Source organism: Phoca vitulina, unplaced genomic scaffold (assembly GCF_004348235.1).
Source record: "Phoca vitulina isolate PV1807 unplaced genomic scaffold, GSC_HSeal_1.0 scaffold30, whole genome shotgun sequence".
Classification (NCBI taxonomy): domain Eukaryota; kingdom Metazoa; phylum Chordata; class Mammalia; order Carnivora; family Phocidae; genus Phoca; species Phoca vitulina.
Window position 1 is genome coordinate 6,412,326 of NW_022589733.1, and position 15,154 is coordinate 6,427,479.

At 34.9% G+C, this 15,154-nt stretch overlaps 1 protein-coding gene across 11 annotated transcripts in view; it reads left to right on the plus strand.

Annotated features, from left to right (window-relative positions):
• The window catches only part of CHD9 (chromodomain helicase DNA binding protein 9), a 217,198-nt gene that overhangs the window by 75,137 nt on the left and 126,907 nt on the right, over positions 1–15,154 (plus strand). For 9 of the 11 annotated variants that reach the window (XM_032424383.1, XM_032424391.1, XM_032424390.1 and 6 more), the window contains one exon: positions 5,090–6,712. In XM_032424383.1, coding sequence (XP_032280274.1) covers positions 5,255–6,712 — 1,458 coding nt within the window. In that variant the 5' untranslated portion in view covers positions 5,090–5,254. Of the gene's footprint in view, positions 1–5,089; positions 6,713–15,154 lie in introns of those variants that run through there. The other 2 variants (XM_032424393.1, XM_032424394.1) reach the window with 2 other exon arrangements.

Below are 15,154 nucleotides of genomic sequence, written 5' to 3' on the forward strand. Positions count from 1 at the left end.
TTCTTTTAGAAGACTCCCTCAAATGCAAACTGTTCCAAGAAGCTTTTCCTGAATAACTTGCCAAGTATGTTCTCTTCTCTTTATAAATTATCTTATAGGTGAGCTTGTACCTCTCTTAGGCCACAATTACCATATTTTATTCAATATATAATGTGCTTTTCTTGTGCATTACCCCGTCTCCTCGATTTAGATTCTGACCTTCCTGAGCGCAGAGACTTTTGTAGTTGCTTTGGATGCAAAGTTGCTTTGGATGTAATGGACAGTCCATAAGTATTTGCTTAATGAAATAGCAAGTTAAAATTAGATTGATGTGGGGCGCCTAAGTGGCTCAGTCGTTAAGCGTCTGCCTTCGGCTCGGGTCATGATCCCAGGGTCCTGGGATAGAGCCCCGCATCGGGCTCCCTGCTCTGCGGGAGGCCTGCTTCTCCCTCTCCCTCTGCCTGATGCTTGTGTTCCCTGTTTCACTGTGTCTCTCTCTGTCAAATAAATAAATAAAATCTTTAAAAAAAAAAAAAAGATTGATGTGATATTTTCATAAAGTTAGAAAATGGTACCTTAACAGAATGAATTACAACAATAGATCTTTAAGTGGAACTTACATGAGCATTGTGTCAATTGTAGAATAAACCGTTCAAATCAGAAAACATGACTTTATGAGATTTTATGGACATTTTTTCATAGTTCGCCTTTAGTCTCTATTTTTATTTTTATTTAAAGATTTTATTTATTTATTTGAGAGAGAGGGAGAACACAGGGAGTGGGAGAGGGAGAAGCAGACGCCCCGCTGTGCAGGGAGCCCGATGTGGGACTCGATCCCAGGACCCTGAGATCATGACCTGAGCTGAAGGCAGACACTTAACCAACTGAGCCAACCAGGCGCCCAGTCTCTATTTTTATAACTAAAGTCAACTACTTACAAATATCTTGTCACATACAGAATGTGTATCTTCTTAGTATAGTGTTGGTATCTATATTCATTTTCTTAATCATTAGATGTTCCTCTTATGTACTTACTTTTAGCAAAGCACAGTAACATGTATTGATAATGTTCTGTTTACATGTCCAAATTCCCCTTCAGAGATCAGTGATTACTCATCACCCAAGTACCTGGAAGTTCTTTATCAATAAATGTTTATTGGATGAGAAAATAGCAAAATTCTTTTCTTAATTAAAATTTTTACTTCTTCCATATATTAGGTAAGCCTCAGGTTACATAAATGTAGAAAACATTCTGCTTTAGCACAATCTACCGTCATGTACAAAAATTCAACAACTATACCAGTTCTTTCCTGTATAAACTATTACTGCTCTGATACAACATATATTTATTTCCAGAGCAGACTCCTAAAAATTCTTTAACTGTTTTTTTTTTAAGAATAAATGTATAAGCACATAGTAAATCTGTATAAATCCACAATGTTTTATATTTATGTTTAAGTTCACTGTTAATCGCAATAAGTAAAAATATATGAATTAATGTCATATCCTTCCAATAATTTACTTTCAGCATTCATTTGGGCAGTAGATTTTTATAGTTGTGGGTTCTGAACTCTTGAAGTGATACATTCTAATTATTCAAGAAAGTAATCATTCTAAGATGTGTATTTTTTCCACTTTAATATCTCTGAAATTGGGGGGGTGCCTGAGTGGCTCAGTCAGTTAAACATCTGACTCTTGGATTCAGCTCAGATTGTGATCTCAGGGTTGTGAGACTGAGCCCTGCGTTAGGCTCCACACTCAGTGTGGAGTTTGTTTGATTCTCTCCCTCTCTTTCTGCCTCTCCCTCCACGCGCTCTCTCTCCCTCTCAAATAAATAAATAAATCTTAAAAAAAATCTCAAAGTGGGGTGTGTCTCAGTACCTATCTGCCAGATGGGGGTCATGGAGTACTTATCTGTGCGTACACACACTTGGTCATAGTTATTTATATTGCCATCACCAGTTGGGCTATGTACATTAGTACTACACATGTTCGTTATTTAAAATGTCTCTTTTTTTTTTTTTAAGTAGGCTTCACACCCAGCACAGAGCCCAACACAGGGCTCAAACTCACAACCGTGAGATCAACCTGAGCCAAAATCAAGAGTTGGGCACTGAACCAACTTGAGCCACCCAGGTGCCCCTAAAATGTCTTTTAAAAAATACACTATTTTTCATGATCCCAGGGTCCTGGGATCGAGTCCCACATCGGGCTCCCTGCTCTGCGGGGAGCCTGCTTCTCCCTCTCCCACTCCCCTTGCTTGTGTTGTCTCTCTCTGTCAAATAAATAAATAAAATCTTTAAAAAAAAAAAATACACTATTTTTCAGTATTTAACCAAAATGTTATTGATTATGCAGAGAGGCACGGAAACAGAGTAGCAGAGCATAAATTTAGTATTAGTGAAGCAAATATTTGTTGTTGAAGAAATGACAGCAATTCACATTTACTTACAGAGCAACAATCAAGTATTTTATGGACCAAGCAGAGTATCTCAAGGCAGAAGAAATTATCAAATCCTTTGAAATAAGACTAAGTCTAAAAACTTTTGAAATGGTATAGTGCCATAGTTTAACTGGCAGCACTTTTTTTTACGTTATATCAACTAATGATGTACCTCATATTTGATGACATATTGGATTTGGTAACTTTCACTGTATTTCTTTTTTTGTGTGTTCCTCTTGATAAATAATCATACAACCATATAAAAGCATAAGACATTGCTTTCCTGATTAATAAATTAGGTGTACATAAATGTTCCCAAGTCTGGAGTCTGAAGCAGAAACTAAAATACGTTCCAGAGAAGTGATTTAATCTACCTTCTATTTTGCTAATGGCCTTGTTCAGTTCAGACCACATAGCCTTTCATCTGCTCTGTCTCACAAGTATAAAATCTGGAAAAAGAACTTTTTCTGTATTTTAATTCTTCTAAAATCATATATTTGTCAAAGGACTTTGGTACATACCATTGTGATTGATGATAAGTCAGTTTCCAGTTAAAATTAACATAGACTTTGGTAGTTTTTCTCAGAATTTTTCAAAAGCATTTCTACATTAAAATAGTGAGCATTTTGTTTAGGAAATTTCTATTTCCTAATGTGGACCTCCCAAAATAGAAGTTCTGGAAAAATTTCTTAGGCCTTTGCTAATGTTTAATTAATATGTAGAGCAGTGGGAAACTCCATTTGTGGTTCTATAGGCAAGACAGTAGGGCAGAACCATAAATTACCTTTGTTAAAAGTGTTTGGAATGATACAGGCCTGGAACAAAATTAGCTAGCCATTTCATATTAACAAGTAACCTATTAGATCCTTTCCACACATAAATATCATGTATGTGTGTGTATATATACATATATTCATGTAAATGTTAATCATTTTTTCTCTTCAGACTATCATAAGACTAATTCATTGCTTAGCTCAAGCTATTGTTTATTTTTGCCTCCGCTTGATTGTCAAGATTGTCATTTATTTATACAGTTTAGTAAATAAGCAATATTTATATTCCAAATGATTCAGTGAAGGCAGGAGGGAGACTTAGGGACAGAGTAACGAATATGACCATTAACAGGAAGGTCCTTGCTTTTGTTACTTGAATATCTAAATCAGTTGGCTGTTAGGAAGGCTGATCTTCCATGTAGATGAGCAACAGAACCATGGTAACACTATGTGGGAACATCCCAAACGTATCACCTGTCTGCATTGTCTGTCAGCTGACCAGATGGCTAAGTCGTCTCGTTTGGCCCAGTTTAACATGATCTCATACAATTGTTACTGTTGTTCTTTCTTTAAAAGCTTTTATTTATTTATTTATGTATTTATTTATTTATTTAAGAGAGAGAGTGAGCGGGAGGGAGAGGGAGAGAGCATCTGAAGCAGACTCCACACTAAGTGCAGAGCCCGACATTGGGCTCCATCACACAACTGCGAGATCATGACCTGAGCTGAAACCAAGAGTCGGAGGCCCAACCGACTGAGCCACCAGGCACCCCATACAGTTGTTCTTCTTGATGTATTTCCACATATACTGTATGAAACAGTAAGATTTATCTGCTCGAGAGGTCTAGAGCAAAATATCACAACGCACTTACTACTCTGAGAAGATTTGATGTCAGCTATCTTAACAAGACGTTACTTCAAAGTGTAATACGTATATATTTTAAACATGACAGAGCTGCTGGGGAATGATGGTCATTTCATGGTATAGGCGAGAGTCTGACATACCATACTCAAGTTTACATTCTGTCCTCAAAATATATGAACTTCAAGTGGCACCTGGGTGGCTCAGTTGGCTGAGCATCCGACTCTTAATCTTGGCTCACGTCTTGATCTCACTGTTGTGAGTTCGAGCCCTATGTTGGGCTCTGGGCTAAGTATGGAGCCTACTTAAAAAAAATACATGTGGGGCGCCTGGGTGGCTCAGTTGGTTGAGCGACTGCCTTCGGCTCGGGTCATGATCCTGGAGTCCCGGGATCGAGTCCCGCATCGGGCTCCCTGCTCAGCAGGGAGTCTGCTTCTCCCTCTGACCCTCCTCCCTCTCATGCTCTCTGTCTCTCATTCTCTCTCTCGCAAATAAATAAAATCTTAAAAAAAAAAAAAAATACATGTGTGTATATATGTGTGTATACGTGTATGTATGTATATATGTGTGTATACATATATATATGAACTTGAAAATGAAGTAATATGCATTATTACTTTGAAATGCATACAGTCACGTCCCAAGCACCAGCATTTTTTTCCTTGTAGGGAATATTAATGAGCTTTTTGCAATTTTTTAATCATTCTACCAAAAAATACTGTACCCTGGGGCACCTGGGTGGCTCAGTTGGTTGAACGACTGCCTTCGGCTCAGGTCATGATCCTGGAGTCCCAGGATCGAGTCCCACATCGGGCTCCCTGCTCAGCAGGGAGTCTGCTTCTCCCCCTGACCCTTCCCCCCTCTCATGCTCTCTCTCTAGCTCATTCTCTCTCTCAAATAAATAAATAAAATCTTTGAAAAAAAAAAAATACTGTACCCTGAGATTGTATGTTTTTTAAGTCATATATAAGCTTTGTAGAACTTTAATGAATACTCATCATTAAACTTTAATTGTTTTTCTTATTTTCCTAGGGTTCTGACACTTCATGACATGTCATTATCTAGAGCAATAATGAACATTGACCTGTTTCGGATTAGTTGATGACCTTTGGCAATGATCCGATAATATCCACTACACAGAAGCTGAATATACTTCATTTGGAGTGAATAGCCCAGATTGTCACTGGATTTTTCAAGATGACAGATCCAATGATGGACTTTTTTGATGATGCCAATCTTTTTGGTGAGACCTTAGAAGGTTTGTCAGATGATGCATTTGTACAGCCAGGACCTGTTTCACTAGTTGATGAATTGAACTTGGGTGCAGAATTTGAACCTTTGCACATAGACTCACTGAACCATGTTCAAGGTACTCCAACACATCAGAAGATAACTGATTATGAGCAGTTAAATCAGTTTGATTCAATGAAATTTCACCAAGTCAATCAGCCTTTTGGTAGCCCAGCTGAACACGTGTTATCTCCACACTCTCAGTTTAATTGTTCTCCGATCCACCCCCAAAACCAGCCCAATGGTTTGTTTCCAGATGTAGCAGATGGCAGTCCAATGTGGGGCCATCAGACAGCTACCAGCATTTCCAATCAAAATGGGTCTCCTTTTCACCAACAAGGACATTCTCACTCTATGCATCAAAATAAAAGCTTTGTGGTACACCATGACTTTGCCTTATTTCAGGCCAGTGAACAACAAACACAGTGCACTTCACTACGCTCACAACAAAACAGAAATAATCTTAACCCAGGTCAGAATTCCCTCAGCCAGTCTAAAAATTTTATGGATGTTAATGTTTCTGGTCCACACAGAGTCAGTGTTAACCACCCATCACAAATCCCTAATGCATCTACGTCGCAACAGCCTCTTTCAATGCAGCAATTTTCCCAAACGTCAAATCCTTCAGTTCACTTCCTCAAGTGTAGCAATCATCAAGAAGGGAATTTCAATGGACCTTCTCCAAATATGACTTCTTGTTCTGTCAGTAATTCACAGCAGTTTTCATCACATTATTCCTTTTCCAGTAATCACATCTCACCAAACAGTCTTCTGCAGGCCTCTGCAGTGCTTGCACCTAATCATACAAATCAGACTTTATCTGATTTTACCGGAAGTAACTCCTTTTCACCTCATAGGGGAATCAAGCAAGAATCCACTCAGCATATGCTAAATCCCAATACATCGTTGAATTCAAATAATTTCCAAATGTTGCATTCATCACATCCTCAGGGTAATTATAGCAATTCAAAATTATCTCCTGTACACATGAACTTCCCAGATCCTGTTGACTCAGGAACTCAAATGGGCCATTTCAATGATCACGTAGAAACTAATGGCTTTTCATCTTTAGAAGAGAATTTACTTCATCAAGTGGAGTCTCAGACTGAGCCATTCACAGGACTTGACCCAGAAGACCTCCTCCAGGAAGGTCTCCTTCCCCAATTTGATGAGGCAGCATTTGGACAAGATCATTCAAGTCATGTTTTAGATCATGACCTTGAACGGCAGTTTACTTCACATCTTGTAACCCGGCCTTCGGATATGGCTCCAACACAGATGCATAGTCAGGCTCGGAGTTGGCACTCTTCACTTTCCAATCATCAGCATTTGCATGACAGAAATCGCCTATATTTACAGCGACAGGTATGTGGCTCTTTTATTTTGGTGATTTGGGATAGAATGGGCTTGCTTTTTTTTTTTTTTAGTTAATTTTATATGAGACATATCCAGGATTTCTCAAACTTAGGCATATTTTGACATAGTTTCTATTGCTTTAACAGTCTTATATTTGAAAGTGATTTATTGATGTGCTCAAAGCAATATATTAACTTCTATATTTAGAAAATTATAAGGTTTTAAGGCCTTTTTTGTAACTTTCAATTATAATTGCCTTTAACAGAATGATTTATTATCAAAAATAAAAACTTGACCATAATTAAAAGGTAAACAATAGACTGGGAACATTTTATCACAAATATAATGAACATAGTGTTAATATTCCTATAAAAAACCCATACAAATTGATAAGCAAACTTTTAGGCCTTCACTTGATAACTAAATAAAGCATACGAGCTGGAATTCACAAAAGGGTAAGTTGAGTTAGTAAAGAGAATATTCAGAATAATGTGCAACTTTAATAATTCCATTTGCAGCATGGTTTTATTTTTATGTATTAGAAAAAAATTTCTGTTAACGTTAATGCTTAATGCTGGCAAATTTATACTGACATTGGAAATTATATAGGTTTGTTATTTGATACAAATATTTTGGAAAACAGTCTGATGGTAAATTTGAATATAAAAATACTTTATTACAATAACCCAAGCATAGCAAAAGTAATATACCCGAAGATCTTTATCTTACACTGTCTGCACAGCACAACTGGAAGCACCATAGTTTATTGTCCTGGCATATTAGATGGACTATTATAGGCATTAAAAAGTTTGAAGACTAACACTGACAGTATGTTAGTGATGGGGGGAAGCATAACTCAAGATTAAGATCACAGTAAAGTGGTTAAGAGTACAGGCTCAGGCACCAAACTACCTGGGTTAGAATCTTGGCTACTGTTACTTGTTAGCTGTGTGACTTTTAGCTAGTTAGAGAATTTCATTCTGTCTCATTTGCCTCATCTTTTAAATGTGGAATACTAACAGGATCTACTTAATAGGGCTTTGATAAGGATTAAAAGGGTGATAATATGTGAAAGTACTAGGAACTGTGCCTAGCATACAGTAAGCACCTAATTAATGTTTTTATAATTATACTTTTTTCACAGCAGTGTGAAAATACGCATACAGAAAAAAAATACTGAGAGGAGATTGTTTTAGGGTAGTGCAATTATACTTTGTTTTCTATAGTTATTGTCATGTTACTATGTTATTTCTATAAGAAAAATGTATTTAATGTAATATTTCATCATTTGTCTGAAATCTTGTTAAATTAAGGATTCCTAAAATGCTTGGTTTTAGCACGGTTACCAGTGAGATCTGGTAGACAGTGTAATATATCACAGTACTTGAAGTTAAACATTTAGGGACCATTTATTCATCTCAAAGCCTTGAAATGTTTGAAGAAGATAAAATCTTTATCTTTTCCTTTGGCTTGATTTTATTTCTGCTTCAAATGGTATTTTCAATACATTTTTTGAAATGTCTAGATAGATTTTAAGATATTTAAAAGGCACTCTTAAACCTCCCTCCTCTTCTGTGGCCTGAGTAGAATATTATGATTTTGCTCCCTCTACTGGAAGAGGATAAAGCATCTTCTTTAGAAGGACCTGGGAAAAACCTCTACTGCTTGAACCTAGGATCATCTATCCACTCAATATGTAGATTTCTGACTGGTTGAGACTAGTCATTTTGTGTAGCATATACTTGAAGGTGTGAAGCCCGAAATTTATTTACTTTATACTTTTATTTTTCTAGGGCCTTGTCATCATTTTAGTTTTTTAATTCATGTTTTCCTGAACATGTTCTACTGGCTTTAAAAGAAGTTATAGATTTGGCAGGAATAAAGGGTAATTATAAATAACTAAAGTAGTTCCCAGTGCTAGAATGTAGATGGTATTATCTGAGAGAAATTTTTTTCAGACACATCCTAAGCAACCTTTCATAAATCATCTTACTCTACTGATAAGTTCATAAGGCTTTATTTAAACGTACTTACCTTTTTGTTTCAGAGTTTTGTTTTGCTAACTTCTTGTTCTTTATGTTAGATGTTCAAAAACAGATAAAGAGCAGTTGGTTTAGGATACTTTTTTGACTTATTGAAAAGCTATTCTCAAGTTTCCTATTATTTCTTAGTGTTAAGAATGATATTTGGGAGTTGTTGATTGTGGAGGTGAAAAGGAGGGATGGATTTGGTAGAGAAGGTCAAGGATTATTATGATTGAGTTTTATGGATTGTATATAGGTTTTATATGTACTGAATTATAGGTCACATATTCTAAATATGTGAAATTCGAATGATTTAATATGTGTAATATATCACAAATTTTGGCAGAGCTTTACAAGTTTTTTGCCTATGTAATTTTTGGCATATTCTGGATGGTTATGGTTATTACATAGCAAAAATGTTATATTAATAAGGAGTTTTTCTTACATTATTATGGTCTTTCCCCAGATTCTACTGAAATAAATTTTTTTTCTTTTAGGTTTTTTTTTTTTTAACTGTCTGTCTGAATTGCAGTAATTTCATTTCAGACTAAATTAGCATTGCTAAATATGTATAGACGTTAAGAGATTAAAAATAACAAAATGGCATAATTTTTGGTGTATCAAAATCAAAAAAAATGAGATACATTTTATTATAGCCAAAACAAGATATTCTTTAACCTAATGTGTGAAAATTCACAATAGCACTCTATTCAGAGTTCTGGAAAGCTTCAGTGAGAATGTTGGATAACATTCTTTATTCTTTACTTAGAAGTAAAGAATACTTCTAAGCCTTGCTTTTTCTTATTTCCCAACTGAGGTGGGGTGGTTGTGGATATAATTTCAAATGTCTTGAAGTAACTACTCCTAAGTCTGTGTCAGTCATTAAAAACAGTGAATATTGCTGATAACATTTCTTCTATAATGGACTCTAGAATTTTACCACTAAAGAAGAAAAAAGAAGAAAGGTAAGAAGCTATAGCAAGTGTTCCTAAATCTAAGTGCTCACTAAATATAGTACAGAAAATACTAGCCTTATTTTCATATGTAATTTTTAGAGCAAAGGAATTTTGAGAAAAAAAACACTATAAGCTTTTCATTGCTCCCTTGTGACGAACACTTTCTGCTATTTTGTAACACAAAATCTTGCATTTTTGTCTTACTCATGAAGTAGAAATGACATAGAGCATTATGGATCTCTCAATGTTTATCAATTCAACTTAATGTAAAATTTCAATAGCAGAGAAAAATATGTGGGATAGCTGACATAGCAATCAAAATAGAAAATGGAATTTTAGGATATACATAATAACACAGCTCTTTGTTGGCTTTGTACTCTGATGAATTCATTACTTTCTTTAGTATCTTGAATTTTTATTTCATTTTCTTCCTGAAGATAGGGAACTTATATTACTTATAGGCTTTTAAAGAAAGTAGAGAAAGACTTGAACAACCTATGTAAGACACATTTTAAAACAATGGATTATTTTCTGATAAAAAATTTAATACATGGTTATTAAAAAATTGGACCATATAGAAAACAATCAAATGAAAAATAAGTTGTAATATCGCTACCAAAGATACCACTGTTAACATTTTCTGTATGAGTTTCTAGTGAGATCTGTGTCTGTCTCATCCCTGTCCTCCACCGACATATTTTTGCATTTTTAAGAAATAAAGTTGGAATCATTATAGTTCATGCTTTTTGGCAAATGGCTTTTTTAACCTTCCAATTAATAATGTTGCAGACATTTTTCATATCATTACCTATTTTTCTGAAAATGATTTCGAATGGCTAAATAGTTTACCATTGTAACATTGCTAAAGTACCATGTAAAAAATAAGGTTGTTATTGAGATCTGGAAAAATCTGAATCAAGTTTAATTAAAATATCTTTATGTTTGTCTTGCATATATTACCATAATAACCCAATTTAAAGTAGGTGCACAGCAATAGCAAAAATTATAATGACTAACACATAGAGCACTTACTTTGTGCCAAGCACTATTCTGAATTCTTAACATAGTAACACACTGATCCCTCACAACAGTCCTTTTAATTTGGTTATAGTTATTTCCTTGAATTTCCATGGGAGGAAACCGAGGTGCAGAGGAGTTAAGTACTGTACCCCAAGTCACACAGCCGAGTGGAGATTGCCAGTGGCCAAGACTAGAGTCAAACCAAGTTTGATTCCATTATATGTGGTCCTAATCACTTTCACTTTCCTTCAAAGTATGTTAATACATTGTAATATATAGCAATAATGTACTAAATGATTTTTCCCTACTCACTCCCTCTTCCTTTCAAAAATCTATCCTACTGATGAGGCAAAAACTTGCTTTAGAATCTTTAAGTGGAAAAGAACATGCATCTCATGCATTTCTGGCTATATCAGCAAATAGTTTGTCTATTACCAGGGGGAAAACAACCCCGAAGCAAAGAGAAGAAGTAAACCAAAATAGCTGTTGCTTCCAAAAGTGTTGAGACGTTTTTTATAAAATTGTGTATAAGATGATAGCAAATGTCCTAAAGGTAAACCTGATCATTATCTTCAAGTGTTTGAAGAACTTTAGAGGTCAGAAATAGGCCTACTAAGTGAAAGCCACAGAAAAGCAGATTATCATGTGATATTAAGGAAGAAGTTTGAAATAAATCTCTTTCAATGAAAGCAGGTAAATAGAATGGTTCAGATTGGTCACAGAAAGAAGTCCTATAGTGAGTGTAAAATGGACTAAATTGGTAGGTTCTTTTTAACTCTTAAGACTCTGTGGTTGTAATTTTGGGTTTCATAGCTGGACATATCATTCCTATTGCCTATTTAGCTCCTGAGTGGTGATTACAAGTAACGAAGAAAGGTAAAGAAAAATGACATTTCTCTGCTATCCAGCAATGGCAGGGATTTATTATAGATGAGTAAATTTTCCAGATGATTGAAATGTATTCTATTAAGCATGAAATTCTTTAATTATACGGCTCCCCCTTTGACCCCATGATGATGGTAGTCCATGGTGATGGTGGTAGAATGCTTGATTAGGAAAAGATTAAGAGAAATAGAGTTTTATACGGAGGTCTTGGTATGTTCAAATGTGTAATGGTAAGTATCCCCACTTAAAAATCTTTCGGAACACATTAGATATGTGAAAATTATCTTAAGCAGAAACATAGCTAATTTTGTGTATAAGTAAAGTTGTTTTTAAAAAAGAGAGAAGGGGCGCCTAGGTGGCTCAGTTGGTTAAGCAAGCATCAGACTCTTGATTTTGGCTCAGGTCATGGTATCAGGGTCGTGGGATCAAGCTCCTCTTGCACTCAGCGCTGAGTCTGCTTGAGATTCCCTCTCCATCTGCCCCTTCCCCCATTCACGTGCACATGCTCTCTCTCTAAAATAAATAAATGAAATCTTTAAAAAGAGAGAGAGAGGAAAATCTATATAAAACTAAAGCAAGGGATTCACTGTATGTTGCTCATACTCATTGAACTCAGAGGATCACAAGCTCTTTGCCAGATTTTTTTTTTCTCCCAGTGGTAACTTTTCCAAAGTCAAAAAAGCAACAGATATATGAACAATTAAAAAGCTTGTCACTCCACTTACGCTCTAGACAAAAAGAAGAGAAAAAACTAAGGAATTTTTAGATTGTCTCCTTGAACTAATTAAAAATCTTATAAAATACCATTCCTCTATTTATCTGAGTTTACTTAAATCTTTATGCATTTGGCATGGTATTGCTTATAAGAAGTTTCACAATTCTTAGTTGTCTAAGCCAAAAACACAAAAGAGAAATTCTGTACAGGAATTTGCCATTTAGTTGCCTTTTTTTCCCTCAGTTAAGGTGGACTAGTTTTTGGTTTTGACATTTCTGTCATGTCCTCAGGATTAAAATATTCTGTTTGAATGGGGAAATTTGTATAATATTAGCTAGTTCTGAAATACAATCCTAATTATTAAACCATGTACTATAAATTGTATAAGAGTTGAGCTCTGTGCTCCCTGCCAAGAATCAGAGTGACAGAAACTCCAGTTCTTAACAGTAGCTTTAAGGCTATTGACCTCTAACATGCATACTTAAGGGTGAGAGGTGAACGGGAAGTGAATTAATTCCAGGGGTAGGGAAAAGGCAGCAGTTGGTGAGAAATTTGTGGATTAGTGCAGTTTGTGAAGAGCATGAGATCCGAGCCAAACTTCAAAGCAGGTCTAACGAAATTTTGTTGTATTTAATTTTATTGATGAGGTGCACTCCCAGCTACCTTAGGACTACTCAGTCATTTACTTACTATTAAAGTCTGAAATTGCAAATGATGCATTAGGGCTCCTGAGCCAACAAACTTTATACCTATTATGATAACATGAAAACACCATTGTTTTGGAGTACTTCAGTATGGGTGATCAGATTTCTACATTTGGATATTTGGGCTGAGATTATTTTAAATTAAGGAAATATTTTAATACAATGTGTTGTGGGTAATATATGAAAAGAGTAAGCGCATAGTTGGGAAGCTTAGACTGCAGTTTCAGTTAAATAATTTATTATGCAAATAATACCTTGTGAATTACAAAAGGAGAGCAATCTTTAAAGCAAGGTTTTTTCCTACAGGTTTTCTTTTCAGGTTTGTGTACCTGAAAGCAGCACAAGTTTACATTGACCATTTCATGAAATCATAGGATTTTAGAGCTGGACAAGATTTTACTCTATTCTCAAAACAAAAAAAAGCAAAAACAGTATTAGAGAAATCATAATTTGCTTGCTAACTAGTTAGCAGATTCCTTTCGTAGTTTAAACTCTACAGTGTTTTAAGAGTGATCAGAAATGAGAATGATACCACACTATGGTCAGACATTTACATTTACTGTGTTGTATTATAAAATACAGTTATAACAGGTTGTCTCCAAGTTGAGAAATCCATTAAGTTTTGGGTTTTTTTTTCTCTGTTTGGTGTGTGTAGCTTTTAATGTGTCATAAGTTTTTAACTATATCTTTAGTCCTAAAAAATGCACCCTTATTGTTATTTGTCAAATGTAGGTGTAAGTTATATATACTGAATTTTATATAACATCTGTGTTTTGGAAATGTTGCATTTTTAATGCTTTTATTTGTTCAAAATTTACTATATGTCTCCCAGGTGTATGAGATTGTGCTGGCCATGAGGTTGCAAAAATGAACAATATGGTCCTTTGCCTTTGAAGAGCTCACATTGGGAAAATTACATCATACTTTCCCATTGATCTACATTATAATTTCAGAGCTGTTCTCTTTACATTTCCAATTTAGTTTTGTTGGACAGTGGTTACAGCACTTTCCCTTAGCCCTCCAGCTAAGTGACTTGGAATGAGTGATTTTCAAACAAAAAATTAATTTCCTTGACCTATCCTGTTTAAAGGAGGTGTTGTAGTTTCTAGGTTAGCTCCTTGTTCCATGACTTTTTAGCAATTTGTCATTATTTGATTCTTAATGTACTTATAATATATGTGCATATAATATACAACTGTTTAAGGTCCAATTGCTTTTGTAAATGGCAGAGCCAAGAAAGCAGGCCTTTTCTTTTGAGCTTCTAATCTACTTAAATTTATTTCGAATGATTGCTAAAGTCTTAAAAAACCGTGTTATGTATTCAACTTTAAGCACTGTTTTTTGTGGGGTTTTTTGTTTTTTTTTTTTCAAAAAAAGACATAACTAGTTCCTGAGAGATATATTATACTTACAAGATGATATTGCTAGATAAATATCCCAGGGCTTTTTTTCCCTAAATACCTCAAATGAAAGTGAGACTTAGAAGTAATTTTTTAAAAATTAATATGATTAGAGATAGAAATAGTAATAACATTGCATAGGATTTTGAAAAGTAGTTTTGTTAACATTATTTGAGTCTTTTAGTAATAATGTAGGGTGTATGCAAGTTAGTAATATTTCCCAGAATTTGCAGATCAAGTACTTGAAGTGTCAGGAGGGAAAACAACCTGTCTAAAATCAGACCACTACTAATTGCTTAGCAGAAACAGCACATGTTCCCTGAGCACCTATTTGCGTATCAGTTGCTCTGCTAAGTACTAAAAGTACAAATAGAAAGAGACTTCTAAGGCTAGGCCTGTACTTTTGTTATTTTACAAGAAAAAAAAATGGGTCCAAATCGCTTCAGCAATATTAGAAATGTCAATGCTGTGAATTTCTTCAAACTGTTTATTTTGTAAGTATCATTTATTTTTTCTTTTTATTTTGGAAAAGTAATTTAAACTTACAGAAAAGGTGAAAGAATAATACAGTGAACATCCATATTCCCATTCACATAGACTCACTAATTGTTAATTTTTGCCACATTTGCTTTCATTTTATTTTTATTTTTGAAAAAAAGGTACTTTTACTAAGTGATAAAACTTAGCATCACCAGTAATGGGATATCATGGCACTTTACCCCCAAATACTTTAACATGGCTCTCCTT